Here is a 23,153-nt window from a genome sequence, read left to right on the forward strand (position 1 = left end):
TCCCGCCGCCCGCCCCCTCCGCGCGCCGCCATCTTGGCGCCTCCTCAGCGCGGGGCCGGAGCGGGCTCTGCCGCCGCGGCGGAGCGAACCAACCGCGGGGGCGGGCGGGGGGGGGGAGGGAGGACACACGAGGACCGCACCACCGCGGCGGCGGGAGGGGGGAGGGCGGAGGGCCGGCGCAGGGGGAGCTCAGCGGGCCGGGGCTGCCGCGGCCGGGCGGTACCACTGCGGGCCGGGGCGCGGGGGGGGTGTGTGCGCCGGGCCGGGCGGAACCATGCGGAGGCGCTGGTAGGGGGGCGCGGGGAGGGGGTCGGTCGGGTCCGCCATGGCCGCGAACTGCGCGGGGGCCGCGGGGACGGCGGGGGGCGGCGGGGCCGCGCTGGGCTCGGCCCTCAGCGCCAGCAAGACCAAGACCAAGAAGAAGCATTTCGTGTGCCAGAAGGTGAAGCTGTTCCGGGCCTCGGAGCCGCTGCTCAGCGTCCTCATGTGGGGGGCGAACCACACGGTGAGAGCGGGCGGCGCGGGCACCCCCCCCCCCCCCCCCCCACACACACACACATTCCCCTCATTCCCCCCTCAGAGCCGGGAACGGGCCCGGCACTGACCCCCGGGAACGGGGCCTCGCCCCCTCACACCCGGCCTTGCCCCTTATCCCCTTCGTCCCCCCCATCTCCCCGATCCCCCTTGTCCCCCTCACACCCGGCCCTGCCCCTCAGAAGGTGCCCAAGCCCCCCCCCAGGTCAGACCCTTCCCCTCTCCCTCTCACCCCGGGTCTTTTCCCAGCCCTCCCTCCCCACAGCAGGTTTTGCCCCCCACACCCTCTCTCCCCTTAAATCCCAGCCTTCCCCCCCTTTCCATGCCATCCCTGATCCAGCCCCTCCCTGGGATCTGTTCCCGGTGGTGCCCTTTCTCCTGGGGCTCCTTGCCCGGAGCATCCCCATCCCCAGGCACTTTGGGGTCAGGGGTCCTTCCCAGACACGTCCCTTTGCCCCCCCCACACCCACCCTTGGCACCTTTTCCAGCACCTTTTCCCAGGGCTGGGGAGGGGGAGCGATGCTTTTTCGGGTCCTGTTGCCCTGTCACACCCCCCTCTGTGGCACTGGGGGGGACCCTGAGGACACTAATTTGTCACCCACAGCCCTGTCCCCTGTCCCAGCCCCTGCCTTCCCACCCTGTGGCTGTCACAGTGAGGGACCCCCTGGTGTCACAGCCCGGAGGGGACACCCCTGCTCCTCACTTGGGTTATTGTTTGTGTTATCTCCATCCCAAAAAAAAGGGCCTTTTGGCTCCGTCTGTCCAGCCTTGTCTCCCTTTGGTTCCAGGCTTCAGCTTCCAGGACTCAGGCCATGCCTGTGCTCTTGGCCTCTGTTCCTGTGGGAGCCGGTTTCAGGAGGGAGGTGGGAGAGGGTCCCTTGGGAATGTCTGTGCTGGCTCAGCTCTAATCCACCTCCTTTGGCAGTTCCTAAGACCATCTTTATGTTTTCTCTGGAATATTCTGTGATGTCAGGCACAAATTCGTGCTGGAGAGGAGGATTGATTCCTGGATGTGGGTGCTGGATGCTGTTCTAGGTGGTCAGAGAATCGAGAAGCCTCATCCCTTCCTGAATTAATCCACTTTTAGGGCTCAGACACACCTGTTTCTCCAGTGGATTAGTGGTTGTTTCCTAGAGAGTGAAAGGGATTTGGGCTTAATATTTTTTTTTTTTCCCCCAGAAACAAATAGCACACCAAAAAAAGATCAGACTTGCATTCCTGCCTTGCCTGGCTGGAGTGAAAGCTTCCAAATGTAGTTCAGCACGGAGTCAAAGGATGTTCCAAGTGCTCAAAGCCTTGCCCAGGAAGCAGGATAATGAGTTTAATCAGGCTTTGATCTGTGGTGCCATTAGAAGCCCTGAAGAAATGGAAATTGGTGGGATTCTTTGGAGTTCCAGTCCCTGGGCTCTTAGGGACGGTTGTTGCTTGGTGGAAATTAGCCTTTTTCGGGGGTTTTTTTTTTGTGTTTTGGGTTGGTTTTTTTTGTTGTAGCTGTCTGGGTAGTCAGAGCCTGGCAGGGATTTGAGGCCCTGGATCAGGACAGTGGAACTTTGGGAGCACTTGGCTGTGAAATATTTGGGCAAAGGGAGGAACCAAGGCGACACTAAGCTGGTAATGAGATTATATGGGATGTGTATTAGGAAGAAATTGCTGCCAGAAGGAGCCAGGGTATCCTGAGGGGCTGGGAAAGGGGGTGAGAAAAGTTCAGCTGTGACCTCCTCACCCTTGGATAGGCATCCAGGATTTCCCAGTAAATCCCTCCACCTCTCTGCCACGGCTCTCTGGGCTTGGGTGAGTCTTTGAGTGCCCAGAAAGGGCTGCTGTGACAGAGCTCTGAGCTGAGGTGGCTCCACTGACTCACCACGAGCAGCTGCTCATCCTGGGCTGTGTCTGGGAGATGATCCTGGTGCCCTGGTTATGTGGGAACTGGAATTCAGATGGGTTTGGACCGGGTGGAAATGATTTCAGGGATACCTTTAAACTTTGTTACAAGTCTTCTGGGGGGGTTGTTCAGCGTTTGGCTCCTGGAGCAGAGCTGGACAAGGAGGGGTGGGTGAGTCTCTTGGCCGTGTCCTGGGAGTTCTGCCTTGGGATCCTTGGAGTGGGAGGAGGAGAAAACAGCTCTCAGCACAGCCACGGGGCTGTGCCAGCAGGAGTCTTGTCAAAATGACTTGCCTCTGAGATGAACTTTTTCACAGACAAATCAACCAAACAACCATTTTGTGCAATCCACTGGAGAAATTCCCGTGGGTCCATTATCCGAGTCTGGCAACGGCTCGGCCTCGCCTTTAAACAAGCTCGTGAGCAGCTGGTGTGAGCACAGGCAGGGATGGGTCTGGAGAGGATCAGGAGCACCCCAAGAACAGCAACTGGTCTCTGGGACAGCAGTTTGGAGTGTTGGAATGAGGAGCTGGGTCTTGGCTGTCCTGGTGCTCCCCGGCCGGTGTTTGGATCGGGATCGGGGTGGGGCCGTGGCCCGTGTTAGTGGGGCCAAACGTGGGTGGTATTAGTCAAACAAGTACATTTTGGGCTAGAAAAATTCAGGGAGGGGAGGGGAGAGAGGGAAGGGGAGCCACAGAGGCTCCCCCTTGACTTCTGAGTTTGCTGTAGCACACTAAACCCAGCAGACGTGGAGATGGTTCCCGGGAAGCTTCGCTTGCTGTCGTCATGGCACTGGGAGAGGAGCTGCAGCTCCCTCGGGTTGGATGTGTGTGTGTGCTGCTCCATCCGTGCCCTGGATGGGTCTGTGTGCACGGGATGGGAGGGCTGGGATGGTTCTGGAAGGGAGCAGCTGTCTCCCACCCAGCAGGGTGAACCCAGTGTTGTGTGGTGCTCTGGAAACCATGGAAACGCTTGTGAGGTGCTGGCTATGGGAGGCACTGGGATCCCAGGGAGTTTGGGGAGTGGCTCCTGGATCTGTTGGATAAATGAACAGTCGAGTTGGCCGGGCTGTGATGATGCTCCTCAAGGTACCAGTTCAGCTGGAAAGGCTCCCTGTGGCTCTGGATGCTGGCAGGGACAGGGGGTGGCATAAACATCTCATTTTTGTGCAAAGGGGGAGATCTGTTGGCCGTGTGGACCTTCCCTGAGGCAGCCTCCTGTGCTCCAGAGGCTCTAGATTCCTGGCTGGAGCAGCAGCCCATCTCCCAGGACCTTTAGGAGTGGTGCCAGAGCACAGCTCGTTAGTATTCCAGGGAAACAGCAGAACTGGGATTTGCAGCTCGCTCCTCCCTGCTCCGCAGCGTTGGGCTTGGTGTTGCCATGTTAATTGTAGCCAGAGCAGCATCTGCCACATATCAAATGCTCAAATCCCATAAATTGGTCCTGGCACAGTGGGAACAGCCTGGATCTGTCCTTCCCAGCCCCACTGTCTGCCCTGGCTCTAATTGACCTCTGGAGAGAGCAGCATATGGCCATGACAGCCCTGGTAATGACCGAGGCCGTGGCTCTGAATGTGATCCCAGTTAAATCAGGATTCCAGGAGCCCTTTTCCTTGCTGGCCACAGAGGGAAAAGGAAGGTTTTCCTGGGTAGTTCAGCCAGGAAAATGGGGCTCGTTTCCCTGCTCTGCCACTGGCTGGTGTGGCCATGGGTGGGTCACTGAACCTTCCCATTCCTCGGGGTTTTTTTAGGAGCAAGGGAAGCAATGGCTCTGCCCACCTGGACTGGGAGATGGTTCCCATGGTCCTGGAGCTGTGCTGACAGGATGGGTGACAGGAGGGTGGCACCGACTCCTCTGCCTGTGACACAGCCAGGGCCCCTTTCCACAGGCTTCCAAGCACTTTCTCTGGGAAGGGGTGGGTTTGCTGTCACCAGGGGCTGCTTTTTTTTTCCCCCCTCTCTTAGAGCATTCCCTTGTCCCCAGAGCACTGGCAGGAATTATTGACTACAAGATTCATGCTTTCCCTGGCGTTGCATGGGGGGTTGTTAGCATGGATACTGATTAATCATGCTCTAATTCATGGAAAACAGGCTTTTTTTCCTCAAACCATCACCCAGTTCCTTTACTGTGTTAAGCAGCAGCAAAGTTCTGCTGCAGATGTGGGTTTGTCTCCGTGCTGAAGTGATTTTTGCCATGTGTCTTTTACCTCCTTCCCCAGAGGGATAATAAAGTTTAACTAACGCTCACAAAGTACTTGGGGATGCCTTTGAAAGGCTTGGAGGGGGGAACAAAGTATCTTTATTTTCCCCAGCAAATTCCTGCCCTAAAGAATCCTGGAGAGTAGGCTCTGCACACTCCATCAGCTGGATCTTGTTAGTAAACAAATTGCATTTTCCCATCAATTTACTAATGGTAATTGCCACTTTGAGGCTGCAGTCAGGTTTTTGAAACAAAATTACGCCTGGCCCGTTTGTCCCAACAGCTGTCCCTGAATGACAGGGAATAATGATGTGCCTCTTACTGGAAAAGGGGGTTGGCTTTTGGTGGCAAACACAAATTGTCAACCCTGAACTCCTGACTGGTGTGGCTCAGGAATTCCAGTGACCAGGAAGTAAAAGCTGGAGAGAGAAAGAGAGAGAGAGAGAGAGAGAGGGAGGGAGGAGGTGTTTGAGGAGGTGTTTTTTCCAGGTCTGGGAGGCCAGGGGTGTCTTAGGCACAGCTGAACTGTGCTGGTTGAGGATGAAGGGAGTTGGGGGAGCTGGAGGAGCTGCAGGGCTGAGCTCGCTGCTCTCAGGCTGCTGAAGAGGAGGGTGGGATGAAGGTTTTTCCCTCCCTCATCTGCTGTTGCCCCAAGCCCCTCCTTGGTGGCATCTGCCTGCCTTTCCCTGGGATTATGTCCCTTTGATCTGCACCTCTCTTCCTTGCTGGAGTGACTCTGGGCACACGAGGCTGCCTGGATTCCTTGGGAATTGCTCCTTTGTTCTCAGGATATGGTGGAACCAGCTGAGAAATGGGAAAGCATCCCTGTCTTAGTGCTCCAGGGTAAAATGGGTCTTGGTTTTAACTCCTGAGAGCCCCCGAGCCCGGGGTGTGTCTGAGCCCTTTGTGAGGCTCTGGGAATGTGCCATTCCCGCTGGGAAAGCTGACCTGGGAGGGGCAGGGCCGGGGCCTTAGGTCTTTCTGCAAAATGCACTTGTAATGGTGCTCTCAGCCTGGGCTGGTCCCTCTCAGGGGTCTGTGCTTCTAGAAGTGGAAAACTCGGGGCATGACAGGACTGGGCAAAACCAGGGGCTCGTTTTTCAGGCGGATCCAAGGGCAGATCGGGACTAAAACTCTGGAATCCTCACAGAAACCCAGCGTTGGGCTGGGTGTGGGGGCAGATCCCTGGGCTGAAGAGCTTTGTGCTCCAAACTGCCCCTTCTTTTTGCACTTTGGGGACCCCTCAAGCCTTTGTAGGGGTGTGGGAACACCCCGGGCACAGCTGTGCCTGCGGGGGTGACACTCCAAACAGCCCCGGGGGTGTGATGTGATGTGATCCCTGCACCTGCCTCCTCCACAACAAAAAACCAAGACCTCACTGCCCACCCTGTACCCACCCCAAACATCCTGGTGCAGCCCAACTTCCTCCAACCGGGATACTTGTCTCTTTTTTCGGGAGCAGACTTCCCGGGAGCGGAGGTTGCCCGGAGCCCCTCCCTGCCGTGCTCCTTGCCGTGACCTTGCCTCCTGTAGCATAAATACCCCGAGACACACACTCTGCTATATATAATCTGCTCTCCACGCCCCTCCCCGGGGAGAAGGCGAGAGAGCAAACATGTGCCAGGCGTTAGTCACGTTGCTCCCGGAGGCTGCTCTCAGATTCCACCGGGATAAGCCCGAGCACAGAGGGATCCCTCCGGAGAGGTGATGGGTGCTGGGCCATCCTTTAGGCTCCCCGTGGCTCACTTGCTGCTGGATAATCCTTAGGCAGGGGAACTGGATGCTGAGGGTTGTGCTGTGGGAAAGGGAGGGTTTGGGATATCCCCGTTCCAGGGTGGTGGTGGGGGGGGGGGGGCTTCTCATTCCTCTCCCTTTGGGAAGTGTCAGGTGTTACTGTGGCAGCGCACAGTGTTTAAAAAACAAACAAATTTAAAAAAAAACCAACTAACACGACAGCAAAAATGAACTAAACAAACCCATGTTTGCTTCCAGGTTGGTGTCAGGAGCAAAGGGCCAGTGACCACCGGGTGGGCAGTGCTGGCACCAGAAAGGGCCAGTCCAGCTCTTCATCCAGGTTTTGGTGCCCAGCACAAACCCTGTCCTTCTCCCTGTCTCCTCCGGAGCCGAAATCCCACAGCACCCAGAAATCCCGGGGAGCAGCTGGAAGGGAGGAAAAGCTTCTGCGGGGGGGGGGGGGATTTTTGTGGCTGTTGCATCCCGGGAGGAGCGGGAGCACCTCTGAAGGGAAACAAGGTATCCCGGTGCACCATCTCTGCCAGTCAGCAGTGCGGCAACAAGTGCCACCCGCTTCGCTTTGAGGTTCGTGCCGTGGCAGAAACCGGGGCACCCGGAGCCGCCGGGAAGCGTTTGTGTCGGGATCTCTGCCGGGGAGGAGCCAGTCTCCGAGTCGCTGTTCCCCCTCAGCCGTCAGCACCCTTCCTCCGCTCGGCAAGGAGCTGATAACGGCTCGTTGGTGCCTTCCCCAGCCGGGAGGGGGGCTGGGAGCAGGCGTGTGGCAGGAGCTGCGCCCTGTCGGGCTTCCCCCTCCTGGGAGACAGCGATAATTAGTGGCTGGAGGCAGCGCCTCTGCCTTGGTACAGAATTAGTTGTTTTCTCCTCACCCCCAGGGGAGGTTGCTGCGTGGGACTGGGATGCAGCTCCCTGCAGTGGCTGGGAGCTGGGAGATCCCTTCCTCACCTGGAATCCTCCTCCCTTTCCTCGCCTCTGGCTCCGGGAGCAGCTCAGTGCAGGACTGAGCCTTGGCGTTGCCCTCCCTGCTCCGTGGGGATCGCTGATGCTCTGGGGGGGTGACATTATTTATTCATTCCCCTGTGCAGTGTTTTCCATGCATCCCAGAGCGTTTTATGGGAGTGCTTTGTGCTGCCCTGAGGAAGAACAGGGCAGGGCTGTGCAGAGCCCCTTTTCTGCTCCCAACGGAGCCGTGGCCGGTTCGCTTCCCGCTTATCTGGTGTGTGGGATGGCTGGCTCTGAAAATAGCCATCTTCTTTTTGTGGATGTGTCTTTCTCTCCAGTCTTGACGTGTGTTAAATCTGGTCTGGTTTTTCATGATGGGGGGGAAAAGGGGGTGATAAACAGGGACCTCATGGAAATGTCTCAGCGGGTCTCCGGATCCCATGGTCCTGGCGGGGTCGGGCAGGGATGTGGCAGCAGTTTGGGCAGTGTTGTGTGTCCTGTTGCACGCAGGGAACGGGGAATCCCAGAGCTGGAGTCCCTTCCCTCTCAGCCTGATGACTTGGCCCCTGTTCCCAGACAGCAGGGAAGTTTTCCAGCAGCTTTCCAAGCGTGCTGGAAGTCACTTGACCTGCGGAAGATTTTGGTGTTGGGAACAGACCCCAGGCCTGACTCGTAGCCAAACCCTGCTGTTGCCAGTGTTGTCTGCCTCTCTCTCCAGCAATACCTGCTTGGCACAGTAGTTATGGGAACGGAGTTGGAATGAAATCGCTTCCTAAATCCAGGCTGTTTATAGCAGCTCAGTGAGATGGGAGTGCTCTGGAGTCCCTGGGAGTGGATGACACCAGGGCCCTCAGAAACACGGTGCCTCTTGACCTGCTCTTGATTCTGGCACAGCCTTGTCAGTGCACGGGCTTGTGTGGGGCAGGGCAGCCAGACACAGCCCAGAGGTGGATTTCTGTTGTTCTTTAATTATTGTTATTAGTGCTGTCACTGCTGGGTGCTGCAGCACAAGCCTGTCTGTACAATAGTAGCTGAACGTTCATTCTTCTGCTTCCCTGTGTTCCTGTGGCTGCCACACATGACTAAGGAGCAAAAACAATCTAGTGGAGTGACTCATCCCTCCAGAGAAGGTGGGATAAGAGCAACAGGAGACAGCAAGCATAGAAACAGCATCCATGGGGAGCTGTGCTGGGCTGCACCAAAGCTCCCAGAGCCCATCCACGGCCAAGACTTGGGTCATCAGTGATCTGTAACAGGGAGAACTAGTTAAGAAACTGGCTGATGCAACATTTCCTAAATAAAGGCAAAGGGGGCTTAGTGAAAACATAGAATCTGCTGTTTCTTGGTCTGTAGGTGTGTCTGGGTTCTCAGCTGTATCTTGGATGGTCAGTGGAAGGTGAAAGGATGGAAGGAGGTGAGGACTCGGCATGTGATGGAATGAGAGGGTGCTGTGGCTTTTAACCACAGTTGCTCCAGTCTGATGGGTTCCAGTGCTCCCAAACCAGCCTCTGGGGTGTTTGGCATCCCTGTAAGTCCACTGACAGTCCCTGCAGGGCAGTGGAACAGAAGTTTGAGTCTCCTTTTCCCTTCTCTTTCAGATCAACGAGCTCAGCAATGTCCCCGTCCCTGTCATGTTGATGCCTGATGACTTTAAAGCCTACAGTAAGATTAAGGTGGACAATCATCTATTCAACAAGTAAGTAGGTGCTTCCCAACCTCTTGGTCCCCAATGGGAGCTCTTTGCTGTGGGGCAGCAGGGGTGGTGAAGGCCGCCTGGGTTGTTCCCAGCCAAAATTCCAAGAGGATCTGGCATGGCTGGACACAAGCCCTGAGCCTGTGCCCTCTTCAGGCCTCTCACCAGGACGTGGCAGGGGTCAGCCTGTCACTGAGGTGCTCTTTTGTGGCTTGGTTTCTGTCCTTTGAGGGATAAGACTGTTGACAGCCCTCAGGCTGTGCTGTGCCCCTGGCCCATGGGGTGTCTGTGGAGTTACTCCCATCTCCTTTTCCCAGAAGATCCGTTTTTGGAAGCCCTTCTGGAGCCCTGGTGGTGGCTGGTGCTCAGAGCCGTGTTCCCCACCCTTGCTCTGTGTGAGTGCAGGGCTGCAGCACTCCCTGGTTAATCCTTTGTTTTCACTGAGTTTCCCAGGGATCAGCTTTGGAGAGTGGGAGTGTGATTGGAAAGTTTGCCTTCCCTGGCACATACAACGTGCAGTATCTGCTCTTCCCTCTTCTCCTACGTAGATTTTAGTTTCCCACGTTTTGGTGCAAAGGATTCTCACCCACAACGAGCTGCCAAAATGTCTCCCACCGTGTCCAAGCAGGACCATCCTCTCTGGGCAGGATCAGGGCAGGGCAGGGAGCAGATGCAGCTCTCAGGGACAGGGAATGCTGTGTGTTCCCACTGTCCTGTGCTCGGGGGCAGCCTGGCAGCAAAGCTGAGTCTGGAACATGCCAGGCTGGAGCTCATTCCCCCCCTCTCCCCCTGTGCTCCGGGTTTGTGACCTTTCCTTTGACACACGAGTGATCTGATGGGATCTGAAATCAGAGCCCACCCACCTCCCTTCTCCTGCAGCTCTTCATCCTCCCCAGTAACAGAGCGTGCAGGGGGCAGCTGTGGGACTGCACAGCACGAGGCAGCAAAGGAGGGGCAGGGAGAGAAATGATCCTGTCACATCTGTGCCTGTGACAGAGGAGATTGTTCTGCAGGACAGGCATCCTCACCCAGGCAGCCTGTCAGTCAGGAGAGATGGCTTTTGCAGGCATGCAGACATCCCTAGTGAGGGGAAATACCTGCAGAGTGGGGCCCTTGGAGGTGGGAGGGGATGGGATATCCCTGGGGGGTTGGCAGAGAAGCGGGAGAAAAATCGAGTTTGATTTCACCGAGCTGATGGTTGTTGCACACAAATATCTTTTCTGCCCCAGGGAGAACTTGCCAAGTCGCTTTAAATTTAAGGAATATTGTCCACTGGTGTTCCGGAACCTCCGGGAGAGATTTGGGATCGATGATCAGGACTATCAGGTACCAGCTCTTCCCTCCCTGCCCTCCTGACACCCTTCCCTAGGACAGAATAACCAAACTGGTGGAGAAACAAGGGTACAAACATTGTTATCATCAGCTCTTCTGGGTTTGTAATCGCTGTTTGAGTGGTTTTGCCGTAACCCAAGGGCCCACAGCAGTGCAGGAGAGCTTGCTGTGCCAAGCACTGGGCAAGAGGAGAAGGAGAAGATGGTCCCTGCTCTGAGGAGTTTAAATCTAGGCATGAAATAGGAGCCACAGTGGAAAGGCAGGAGCTGGAGGATGACAAAGATCCAGTGTGGAACATCTGCAAGGAAAATGAGTCTGGTGTTGCTTTACAGATTCAGGTGAATCTGTAAAGCAACACACAAGTGTGTGTGTTGTTGAGTTGGGTGTATCAGGGTGGCTCCTGCTCTGGGACACGTCCCCTAAGGCCTTGGAGGGGACAGACTTTTTGGGGGCTTAAATCCAGGGAGAGAGAGAGAGAGAGAGAGATGTCGCAGCTCCTGCTGCTGCAGCAGGGCCACCCTTCCACACACAGAGCAGGAGATGAGCAGGAGGCTGCCTGGGGATCTCAGAAACGAGGGGACAGCCCGTGCAGAGAGGGAGGGAGGCTCTGATGGCAGCGTGGCCTTTGGCAGGCCGGGGTGGCCGGGAATCAAACCGCTGTCCTCGGCTCCCGCTGCCGCTGACGGATGGGGCACGGCGCCAGGACCGGGGCACCCGCTGGAATATCCCCGGGATCCACCAGCCAGGGAGGCACGTGGGGGAGTGCTCTGGGCATCCTGCTCCTCACTGCACTGCCTGGTGGGGAGAGGAGGTGGGAGCAGAGCTGTTCCTGCTGCTCCCACCAAACCCCTTCCCTCTGGTCCTGCGTGTGTGCCCCCGGCACACCCGTCTGTGTCACACCCTCCCCGAGGGTGCCCAACACTCTTGGTGCTTCTCAGTGCCAGCTTCATCATTTACACTTCCCCTGCTGTCCTGAGGGATTGTTCCTCCCACCTCTGGGGTAGTTCGGCTTCTTAAAAAGAAAACATTAATTGACCTAAATTCAAGGTGGGTAAAATGTGATGGCTTGAGTGGGAATGGAGCCAGAACACTAAACATTAAACACCCCAAGTGTGGCAGAGGTGGGAGGGACAGGAAGGGAACCGAAGGGCCCTGAGTTTGGTAAAGCTCTGTGTGGTCATGATTTCTGCTTCCCAGCTCCAGAAGAAAAAGCTCTGTGGTTTTGAGGTGAGGGCCTGATTAAACTGTGCAGCACAGGCTCCCTTGCAAATGTCAGCAAGAAACAAGGGGATTTTTCCCTCTGCCTCTATTTTCCTGACGCTTTCTAAAGCCGTTGGCAGCGGTAGAGTTTCCCCCCCCCCGCTTCATTAAAGTTTTAGAAGCTTTAAATGCTTCATTCTGAAAGGAAACCTCTCGGCTCACTTGCAGCGTGACACGGTAAATCCCTTTTTCACAGCAGGCTCTGTCTGTGCCTGCAGCTGAGCAGGCTCCCTCTGCTGCCAGCTCTCCAGAGCTCAGGGGAGAGGAGAGAGCAGTGTGACTGTCACCTAAAAAAAAAAAATCCATCCTGAAACACATTGTCCAGCCCTGAGGTGCTGGATCTGCATCTGGCTAAATTATCCAGGTGTTTGCACTGCTGTGCTTCAGAGCCACAGCTCTGCACTCTCTCCTTGGACCTGTGGCAGGGAAATGCTGGTGGGAGGCTCTTGGTTGATAAAATGGCTCCTGAGCAAACGCTGGTGACTGGGCAGGGTGGAGATGGAAGGTGGAGCTTGGAAGTGATGGAGGGGACCAGCAGGACACAGGTGACCTGCTGGGCTTGGCAGGTGTGAAGAGCAGTGGCTCTGACTGAGGGATGAGGCTCCCACTGCCTGGGGAGAGGCAGCAGAGCAAAGAGCTCGTGTCGTGGCTCGTGGCAGATCCTTGCTGTGCAGTTTTCCTGGGATTTTCCAGTCGTGCTGTGAGTCTGAAGGGGAACTGCAATGTCTCGTTGCTAAGGGTGGAGACAGGGATATAAAGACAGATGCTGCCGGTTGTCGGAAGAACAACCAGGCTATTTATACTCCCATCTTTTACGTCCCATGGCAAGAATAGCAGGGGCTGAGAGTGGCTTTTGGCTGCAGGATGACCTGCAAAGAATTCCCACTTTGGCCAGTTTAAGCTGCTTTGCCATGGGAAACATGGGAAAGGCAACAGGCCATTTCAGTCGGTTTGTTCTGGCTTTCCTCAAACCCCAGAGATACCCCGACTGTTGTTCCGTTTCCAGGAGGACATGCCAAGAGCTCTGTGTATTCTGTGTCTTTAGTAAAAAAAAAAAGTGCCCTCATAAACACCTGCCAGGTGTTGGAGTAAAACATGTCAGCAGGTAAAAGGCCCAGATGGAAGCCCTAAAACCGTCCAGGTTTTTAAAAAGCCTGCCCAGCACATGGTTACGGGGACGGAACACACCCGGAGTGTCTGTTCCAGGAGTTGGCCCCGCTCACCCGTGTCCCACCTCGCCTCCCAAGGCTGCCCTTCCTTCCCCAGGGAGGTGGCAGAGCCCCTGCCAGTCCCTGCCCCTGTGCTTGCCCCCCCAGAACTCGGTGACCCGCAGTGCCCCCGTGAACAGCGACAGCCAGGGCCGCTGCGGCGCCCGCTTCCTCACCACCTACGACAGGAGGTTTGTCATCAAGGCCGTGTCCAGCGAGGACGTGGCAGAGATGCACAACATCCTCAAGAAGTACCACCAGGTACGGTGAGTCTGGAACCCTGGGAGATGGGCTGCAAACACCCCGGGATCTGCCCGGGATCCGGAGCTCGGGCTCGCAGCTGGTTGGAGCTCCCGCAGAGGTTTTGTGGGAGAAAACGGAGTTCCTTGGGATCTGAGAGCCAGGTGTGGCCCAGCTGCCTGTTTCCTCGTGCTGCTGAGCCCCTTCACAGCTCACCCAGTTCCTGACATCAATGAATTATGGATTGCTGGTACCTGAGACCTGTAAACATGCTCCAAATTCTGTCCTTTGCATGAGACTTTCCAGAGGGACTGGAGAGGAGCAGGGAAGGGGGGGGCAAAGGGGGACAGCTGGAAATGTTCTACCCTGGTCCACATTATGTGCCAGCCCATCTGTCAGGTACACTGAGATAACCACAAGGAGGGAAGCTGGGCAGTGCCAGGGCACACCTGGCTGTCACAGCAGGCTGGGCACACACACAGTCAGAGAGTGCCAGAATGGGTTTGTTTGGAAGGGACCCGAAAGATCATCCAGTTCCAGCCCCCTGCCACGGGCAGGGATGCCACTCCTTGGATCAGGTTGCTCAGGGAATGGGATGCCCTGTCTCAGCTGAGGGCTGGAAGGTTCTTTCCATGCCTTGACTCCTTTTCTTGGGACCCCGGGGGACGTTTCAGGCCTCCTTTCCTTTCCCATCGGTGTCAGGGGGTTGGAACTGGAGAGTCACTCCCAGCATCCTGCTGAGCTTGTGTGGTGTCAGAGGTGGGGTCTGTGTGACAGAACTGTCCTTCTCTGCCCCTTCCCTCCCCTGCTGTCCTGCAGTTCATCGTGGAGTGCCACGGGAACACCCTCCTGCCCCAGTTCCTGGGCATGTACCGGCTCACGGTGGACGGCGTGGAGACCTACATGGTGGTCACCAGGAACGTGTTCAGCCACAGGCTGACTGTGCACAGGAAATATGACCTGAAGGTGAGGCTTTGGAGGGCTCCAATGGGGCTGGGAGCTCCTGCAGAGGGCTGGGAGCTGAGCTTTGTAACACCCACTCAGCAGGGTCGTGGGCTTTGGGTTTTGTTCCAGGGATCAGGTTTTGGGGGCTTTGGGTGGAGCATCACCTGGAGCTCAAATGTTGGTGCATTCCCCCATCCCAAGTGACCTACACTAAACCAGGGAGATTGTGGAAAGGGGGTTGAGCACTCAGTTTAAAAATGCTTCCATAATTTTTCTGCATGTTGTCAGTGAATTCATTGGGAATATGACACACAGTGTGGTAATGATATTTTCTTCATCTTTTTTTTTTTTTTTTTACCAGGGCTCAACAGTATCCAGGGAAGCAAGTGATAAAGAGAAGGTATGGAGCAACCCTGGCCAGCCTTTCCTTCCTCCTGGTGGTTGGAAGGAGATGGGATCCAACTGATTTCCCTTTTCCAAAGGGGTATTGAGCAGGGGATATAAAACAGGCCCTGAGTTCTAACTTGTTTCTGTCCCACCTTTCAGGCTGTGCCCAGTAACTGCTCAGGGGGAGAAGGTGCTGGTGCTTCCCTGGCACTGCCAGGAGTGGGGGGGGAACTTTGTGGGGGACAATCCCAAACCCCACATTAGAGCAGTGGTGTCTTTATGGAAGGATTTCTCCCTAGAACTCCCTGAATGCCAAACTGAGGCAGGTCAGCAGTTGGATTTTCCAACAGATGCTTTTATAAACCAGCCCAGCTCCTCTCAGACCCTTGCCATGTCTCAGCATGGTCCTAAGTCTGGGTTCTGGTGCCTGTCAGGGAACTTAGGACTGAGCATCCTGCCCCTGCAGAGCTTCAGCTGTGATGCTGCCTTGAAATTCCTGTGGAAATCTCAGCAGTAACTCTGGTGGTTCTTCATGTTTTGCACAGGAATGTAGGATTTTCAGGTTTTGTCCAGCCTGTCCTAAAATGGGATCTCTGGCACAAACCAGGGAACAACCCTTTACACTCAAATCTCTGGTGTCACCATGCCCAAGTGTCCCCAACTTGCTGCCTGGAGCTGTTTCTGCATATGCAGCTTGTCTCAGACCATTCACACGAGATCATGAAGCCACCACAAGCTCCTGTGTCACTGTAAGAACAAAGCCATTTAATTCCCAGTTGCACAAGGGAGTTTAAGTTCTTCCACATCCCTGAGAAATCCTCAGGGCCTGCTGCGAGTGGATTCCTCAAAAAACAGTGGGTTTGATTTTTTTTTTACTCAAGTCTTTAGGGAAAAAAGCATTTATTTTTTTTTTTCTCAAGCCTTCACCCCTTTTCCCCCGAGTCAGAAGCCAACAGAATGAATTTCTTTTCAGTTCTGGGAGCTGGTTGGGCCATGTCAGGCTGGAGCCCAGCTGTCCAGCTCCCAGCCTGCAGCACATCTTCCCAGCAGTGTTTAAAGCTCAGTTGCTCTGTGTCTCCCTTGAGTTTCTGTGCATTCACTGATAATTATTGTGCTCTGCCTGATGCCATTTTCATCTTTAGTGGACAGGATGAGCCACTTCACCTTAAAAACAGCCAAAAGACCCTGGTACAGCCCCAGAGAGCTCAGAGTCCATTCAATCTACACATTCCCCTGGACTCAGAACTGGTGAGGCCACCCCTGGAGTGCTGTGTCCAGTTCTGGGCCCTCAGCTCAGGAAGGACATTGAGGGGCTGGAGCAGGTCCAGAGGAGAGCAACGAGGCTGGGGAAGGGACTGGAGCACAAGTGCTGTGAGGAGAGGCTGAGGGAGCTGGGGGGGCTCAGCCTGGAGAAGAGGAGGCTCAGGGGAGACCTCCTCACTCTCTGCAACTCCCTGACAGGAGGGGGGAGCCGGGGGGGGGTTGGTCTCTTTTCCCAGGCAACCATCAGCAAGACAAGAGGGCTCGGGCTTCAGCTGTGCCAGGGGAGGGTTAGGTTGGAGATTAGGAAGAATTTCTTTGCAGAGAGGGTGCTCAGCCATTGGAATGGGCTGCCCAGGGAAGTGGTGGATTCTCTGTTCCTGGAGATTTTTAAAAAGAGACTGGATGTGGCATCAGTGCCATGGGCTGGGAACCACAGCGGGGTTGGATCAAGGGTTGGACTGGATGATCTCGGAGGTCCCTTCCAACCCAGCTGATTCTGTGATTTTATGATTTCTGAGGGATCCATGGTCCAGCCCTTCCCCCAGGGTTGGAGAATTTGACACAGGCTTTTCGTTGCAGGCCAAGGATCTCCCAACGTTCAAGGACAACGACTTCTTGAATGAGGGTCAGAAGCTGCATGTTGGAGAAGAGAGTAAAAAGAACTTCCTTGAAAAGCTGAAGCGGGACGTGGAGGTAGTTTCCTGGGGGACAGCTCTTCTTCTGCCTCCCATGGCTGGATCCTCACTGGCTCCAGGGGTGCAGCAGTGCCTGCAGAGCGAGTCCCTCCTGGATCAGTCAGGCTCCTGCTGAGGGCAGTGGGCCTGGGAGCTCGTGTGTAGATTCTCTGGAGTCTGAAAAGGGTTTAGCTCTCACTCCACAGCCCTTGCTTAGGGAGGCACTGGCAGGGCAGGACTGAGGATTTCTGATCCCACCTGGCTGCCGTTCTCACTCCTCTCTCTCTCCCCCAGTTTCTGGCTCAGCTGAAGATCATGGATTACAGTTTGCTGGTTGGGATCCACGACGTCGACCGGGCAGAGCAGGAGGAGATGGAAGTGGAGGATCGGGCAGAGGACGAGGAGTGTGAGAACGATGGTCTGGGGGGAAACCCCATCTCCTCCTACGGGACCCCCCCGGACAGCCCCGGAAACCTCCTCAACTACCCCCGCTTCTTCGGGCCCGGCGAGTTCGACCCCTCCGTCGACGTCTACGCCATGAAAAGCCACGAAAGTGAGTGTGGTGGGCCCGTGGGGGAGCTGTGGTGGCCCCAGGAGGTGCCCTGGGCTCGGTGCAGTGGCAGGACTGTCCCTCCCCTTCGCTGTGCTGAGCTGGAAGGGGTGGCGGCGATGCTTCTGGTGTGCTGGCCCGCTGGTGTTCCCTGCCCTTCTGCTTTCCCTGCCAGCTCTGCTGGGTGTCTGTGGAGGAGGGGAGCGGAGCTGGGCTTTGCTCAGAGGGTGCCAGCGACTCTCTTGCCTTGCCAGGTGCCCCCAAGAAGGAAGTTTACTTCATGGCCATCATAGACATCCTCACGCCCTACGACGCGAAGAAGAAAGCTGCACATGCTGCCAAAACAGTGAAACACGGGGTAAGCCTGGCACAGGCAGGGGGGTGGCCTTGGGGGGCTTCTGCTCTGCCTGCATGGCCCTCTGTGTGTGTGTGGGGGGGTGTCTCCTGGCACTGATTTTCCTCCCAGTGTGGAAATTCTGCACAGGAGCAGCTCTCCCCTCGTCACTGTCCCACAAAGATTTTCCCTCTGGCTGCTTGGGGATGATTTGTATTTACATCCCAGTTTGGGAGGTGCAGGAATTCACTGGCTGCAGGGGGTTCCCTGGCTCCTGTTCCCTGGCAGCAATCCTGAGCTGCCCAAAAGGGCTTGAAAAAAGCCCAGGTTGTAGCAGGACATGGGATCATGGAATCATTGAGGCTGGAAAAGACCTTTAAGATCAGCAAGTCTGACCATCGACCCACCGCCACCACCATGTGGAGTTTATATAGAAGGAGTGGGAAGGGACCCATCAGGATCATGGAGTGCAGCTCCTGGCCCTGCCCAGGGCACCCCAACAATCCCACCCTGTCCCTGAGGGCATTGTCCAAACCCTCCTGGAGCTCTGACAGCCTTGGGGCCATGCCCACTGCCCTGGGGAGCCTGGTCAGTGCCCAACCACCCTCTGGGGAAAGAAGATATTTTCCTAATATCCAGCCTAACCCTCCCCTGGCCCAGCTCCAGCCATTATGATTTCTTTATGCTCCTTCTAAATCTCCTGTAAACCACGAGGAAACAAAGGCAGTGCTTTGTCTCCGTGGTCTGAAGACGCAGCTGGAGCTAAAAGCAGTTTCCATGGGGGTCTCCCTAGACCTGTTGGTCTTTCTCCTAGAGCTTGCACACTGTTACGGGTCTTTCCCAGCAGAGCAGTGCTGCCATGATCCCTCCTGGCCCTCGGAGGAGGGTGTTTGACTGCTCTGTCTCTGCCTTGCAGGCCGGGGCAGAGATCTCCACCGTGAACCCCGAGCAGTACTCGAAACGCTTCAACGAGTTTATCTCCAATATCCTGGCATAGTTGTCTTCAGCCTTCAGCGAGGAAGGAAGAGCAGAGGGGCTCCTTCACCCAGAGAACGCAGCCTGTGACACTCGAACAGACACTGTAGCAGCATGTGGGGTGTGTGTGGGGTGTGTGTGTGGGTGTGTGTGGGTGTGTGCGGTGAGTGTGTGGCACTGCGTGACTTCAGAGAAAACTCATTCTAGGTGCACCCTCCAACAGTCCACTTGACCCAGGAGGAAAAGTGGGATTTTATGTTACAGAAGTGCCCAGACATTAAGATTTGAGGGCTTTTTAAACCAAGCAAAGTGCATTGTTTCAGCACTGCTCTTTCTAGTGACATTTTCTCCTCTCTGATCAAGAGGATCCCAGAGGGATATGACGTGGCACTGTATAAAGGGGTGGCTCTAGATCATGTTCAGTGGGAGTGAAGCAGTGCCTGATTCCACAAACTACTCCTTTTTTTTTTTTTCTTTTTATTTTATTGGACTGTCTTTACCAGAAAGACATACAATCCCTTTTATTTCCCTCTTGGTAGGAATTGGAAGGAAAATAGCTCACCATTTCAAGGACGGAAACTATAACTCTGATAAGGAGGAGTCGCTGAACTTTAGGTAAATTCAGACTGGGACACTTTATATTTTTTGGTTAATTTAAGTAACAAAAAAAAAAAACCAACAAACTTTTTTGTAACTGCACTTGATTTACAAGAAGGACGAGGGAAATGGAACATCTACCAAAGATGATCTCTTAAAAAAAAAAAAGGTGTAACTCCTAGAACCTAAAAAAAAAAAAAACAACCAGTGTGAGAAGTAGTAGTGGCATTGACCAACCTCAGCTAATGATGTGCTCGGACCCATTGTGCTTTCAATTGGCCAACTCTGAAGATTTCCTAAAAGAAAACCAGGAAAAAAAAGGCATTTTGTACCTGTAGATATTATGGGATAACATTTGACTCTTGGGACGTTTCCCTGTCGCGCCTCGGTCAGGAATTGCCGTTGTCTCTTAGGCCACAGCTGACCATCACAGTCCTGCCAGTGTTAATCTAGCTAATGTTCAGTCTTCCTTACTCACCCCATCTGCAACAGGTACTTGAATTTGTTTCCTGACAGAGGTTCTTGGCTTAGTTGGTTTCTTTTTTTTTTTTTCCAATGGCAATGTGACTTGCACACGAAGGAATTGGACTCGCTGCCAGTGGGGAGTGCTGGGAGCTGTGACTGTGGAGCAAATTCCACTGCTCAAGAGGACTCAGGACTTGAGCTGTGGTCGGTTTTACTCCCCCTCTGCTCCAAAAACCCCTCTCTAGGGCGACAGTCGAGGAGTGGAAACGTTTGAACGCTTTGCGCCAGATCATTTTTCCACCCCCCCCCCCCCCCCCCCCGAGGATTTGGAACTGATTGGAGTGACTGAATAACGTCCTGTTTTGTCTCCAGAATGCTTGTAATACTTTTCACAGCCAAGCTTGTCGGGCTTGCTTTGGGTTTCCTTAGTTCTGCTGCACAAGTTACAGAGACCCCCCCCCCTTTTGGTTCTTTTTTTGGGTTTCAGTTTCCTTTTTTTTTCCGAGCAGGATTTTAGCGAACAAAAAAAAAAAAAAAAAACAAACACCTCTTGCAGTTTGAAACATTGTCGCTTTTTATCTGCCTTGGAACTGTTTTTCACACATGCCTTTGTTTCGGGAATAAGCTTGTTTGGAATGTCTGTCCTGTGCTGTAACACGTGCTACAGTTTTGCTGTGTGGGAATTTGGTCCTTTCGAGAGATAACTGGTGCTTCATCACATCCTGGTAACTCCCCCCCTGACTTTTAACGCTGGATTCTCAATGTGGGCTTGGGGGTTGTTTTTTGGGGGGGTTTTTGGGGTTTTTTTTGTTTTTTTTATTTGGAGTTTCGTGTTCCATCCCCACGTTTCGTGAATCCCGCAGGTCTCAGCCTGGGAAATGGGACAAAGAAAAAGAGAGGGGGCTAAAAACTTAGGAGCCCAACGAGAGTGCACTGTAAATAGAGTCCTTTAAGAAATCAAAAATTAGGGCTTGTAACAGGGGGTATGAATATATTTATTTTTTTTTTCGGTCATTCCCTTTGACGTGGGACAAATTCCTGGTGCCCCCCCTGGAGTCCTTTCCCTGTCCTGGGGGGGTGAACACACCCTTGTCTGGGAGGCTGAAGAGTCTCTGTGTCTTAAGGTGTGTAGCTGGAAAAGCCACAACCCAAATTGTGCAGCTCTTGAGAATCCTTTAAAAGAAAAAAAAAAAAACCAAAAAGGGAGGACTTCAGGGCACCATCAGCTTCCTTTTGTGGGCATTAGATTGGTTGCTTTCTCTCTTAAACAATAAGCACTTAAGTTTACTGTCAATTAGAGATTAAAACACCCATCACTTTTTATTCCTGACAGTTTTAAAAAGTCTGCATTGAATATCTGCAACTTTGGCCTGGTAAGTTTGCCCTTCTCCTTTTGGGGAAACCAGCTTTGGAACTGTTTAAATCATCTATTTCAATATATATATATAAAGAAGAGGAAAAAAAGGGGGGCTGGGGGAAGAGAGAAGGGAATGGGTGAACTGCAGACCCCCACAAAACAAACAACCCAAAGAAAATCGAGTGGAACTGGGAGCAAAAATCTCCTTCACCCGATTTCCTAAACAGGAATAAAATTAAAATACAGTTAATCCCTGCAGCACTCTTTACAGAAGTCCTGAGAAAAACAGCTGGAGGGCAATTAACTGTATTTTCTTATTCCACTCCAAACTCCTGCAAGGATTGAATTGGCTGTTTCTGGCTCAAGTGATCAGAGAAGCCCCACAAACTCTATTCACTTTAGCACTTCCCCAATTCTGCCACTTCTGTCAAGTTGCCATATTGTGTGTATTAAAGTAATTAAATGCAATTTTCTCACTTAATGATGTATTATCCAGGTATGTAACTTTGTTTAACATAAGCATTTTGTATATTGTTTACATTTTGAGAGGTAGCATTACGTTAAAAATGCTAATTTTTTTTGTTTCTAGACAGTATTTTTATTACCAGAATAAGAAGTGAAGCTGCAAATATTTGATTTGTTTTTAAAAGGGACTTTTTTCTTTCGTTTGTTTTTTTTTTTTTTGTTGCTGTTGTCGTTTTGGTTTTGTTTTGTTTGGGTTTTTTTGTTTTTATCTTGTTTTAGGTCACTTTTTTTTAACTCGGAGTATTTAAAAAAAAAAAAAAGAAAAAAAAAAAAGGACAACCCAGCCCTTTCAATTCTGGTTTTACAACTGCTTGTGCTAGTTTGTTGTCTGTTCCTGGTGTGAATTTAGTTCTAGTTTGCTGAATGTAGATATTTCTGTCTGTAGCATGTACCCTGCAGAACACTTTACACTGAAGTGCATTTGACTGACCCCCCCCCCTCGGCTGCCAGACTTGCAGGTTGCTCAGATTTGGATCAGAATGCAGGATTTTCCAACAAAAAAAAAAAAAAAAACAAACCAGGGCAGTTTGGTCAGCTGGAGTTCAAAATAATCAGTGTGCAGCACCTCTGCAGTGCCTGAAGGGTGAGCTGTGCAGGGAGCTGCGGGATCCACACTCCACAGGGTCTCTCTCTCTCTTTCTCTTTCTGATCTGTCAAAATTTAGCAACTAAAACCTGCTTTGAAGTTTGAATTTCCACCTTCCCTGTCGATTCAGCTCCTCCAGTGTCACCAAGAGTGGGAGAGGGAAGGGCAGAGCCACAGCTTTGCTCCAATAGTGCAATAAAACCCACTCGGGAGCCTGTTGGGTCACCCTTCAACGGGATCCAGGGGTCCCAGGAGCTCCCACCCTTGGTGCCAGTGCTGGGAAGGGGGTTTGGAATTTGCTGTGGGAACACCAGCAGGAGTTCACTCCTCATGGCACGGTGGGATCCTTCCCTCTGCTCCCTCTGCCTGACCCGGGTTTAATTCTAAAAAGCCACAAATCACGAAATTCATCCCCGGGGGGGGGGGCAGGAGGTGACTCGGGATGCCTGAAAAAAAGGAGGCTGTGCTCCTGCATCCTGGTTTGGAATCAGATTAGCATGATCAGTGAGAAAACTAAACCACTTGAGTCTTACTTCCTTTTTTTTTTTTTTTGGGGGGGGGGAAAGGGAGGAAAAAATCCCTGCTTTGCAGAGCTCTGCCTTCCACGGGGGCAGCGGGTGGGGAGCAGATCCGAGCCCAGCGAGGGGGAAGTGAGGGTGTGTGGTAGTTGGGGGCCGTGGTGGTGGATGCTCCCAGTCCTGTGACTACTATGCAGTCTTTTCCAAGCCTCCCTGAGCTGCAGGAAGTTTTCCAGCCCGGGGTGTTCCCACCCTTGCCGAGGTCAGCACCCCTGGACTCCCCCCCCTCACCTCTGCAGAGCCATTCTCACTGTCCCCATCAGCCACTGCCCGTTTTCCTTGCTCTTTTGGAGTTGGAAAAGCTCAAGAGCCAACTGCTGGTCGTCATTTTGGGGTGGTTTCAGCGGTTACCACTCCAAAAGTTGTGCTGCTCTCTGGCTGCACACCCCCCCCCCCCCCCCAAAAAAAGAAAAAAACCAGCTGGATGGAGTCGTGTTGAGTGGATTACACACAGGTCACAAGGGTTGGGCAGGGCTAATCAGTGCAACTGAAAAGAAAACAAATGTGAATAAATTAAGTTTAAAAACTAAAAAAAAAAAATAACTAAAAAAAAAATAAACATTCTAGGTTTTTTTCACTGCTGTTTTTTAAATAGGAATTTTAAGTCCTCTGTGCTTGTCTGTTTGCTAGGAGCAGTTTGAGACACTGTTACTGTTTTGAAATGCATGCATGTTACAAGATGAGTCTCCAACCAGAGAAAAATAAAATTAAAACTTTGTGTACATCTGTGCCTTCCTGCTGTGCTCTTTGCCCGGGTCCTGCTCAGCTGCCATCAGCCAGGTAGGTGTCCCAGCACAAGGGGGATGCTTTAAACTGCCAGAGGGAAGGAATTCCTCCCTGGGAGGGTGGGGAGGCCCTGGCACAGGTTGCCCAGAGA

The 23,153-nt window shown here is 53.5% G+C and overlaps 1 protein-coding gene across 2 annotated transcripts; it reads left to right on the plus strand.

Moving 5' to 3' along the window:
• Positions 1-311: 311 nt before the first annotated feature.
• PIP4K2B (phosphatidylinositol-5-phosphate 4-kinase type 2 beta) lies at positions 312-22,806 on the plus strand. Of its 2 annotated transcripts, XR_004360924.1 has the most exons (11): positions 324-505; positions 8,907-9,004; positions 10,231-10,327; positions 12,910-13,062; positions 13,861-14,007; positions 14,348-14,386; positions 16,216-16,329; positions 16,605-16,863; positions 17,115-17,218; positions 18,111-18,290; positions 18,709-22,806. XR_004360924.1 is itself a non-coding variant. In XM_032711257.1 (10 exons), exons 1-10 carry the CDS (start codon positions 326-328, stop codon positions 18,189-18,191), a joined length of 1,272 nt encoding a protein of 423 aa, XP_032567148.1. In that variant the 5' UTR covers positions 312-325; the 3' UTR covers positions 18,192-22,806. The 2 variants fall into 2 exon arrangements, 1 of the variants encoding a protein (XP_032567148.1); XM_032711257.1 differs by having other exon boundaries at positions 312-505; positions 18,111-22,806.
• The last annotated feature ends 347 nt before the right edge of the window (positions 22,807-23,153 follow it).

The sequence above is a fragment of the Chiroxiphia lanceolata genome, chromosome 26 (genome assembly GCF_009829145.1).
Source record: "Chiroxiphia lanceolata isolate bChiLan1 chromosome 26, bChiLan1.pri, whole genome shotgun sequence".
Lineage (NCBI taxonomy): Eukaryota > Metazoa > Chordata > Aves > Passeriformes > Pipridae > Chiroxiphia > Chiroxiphia lanceolata.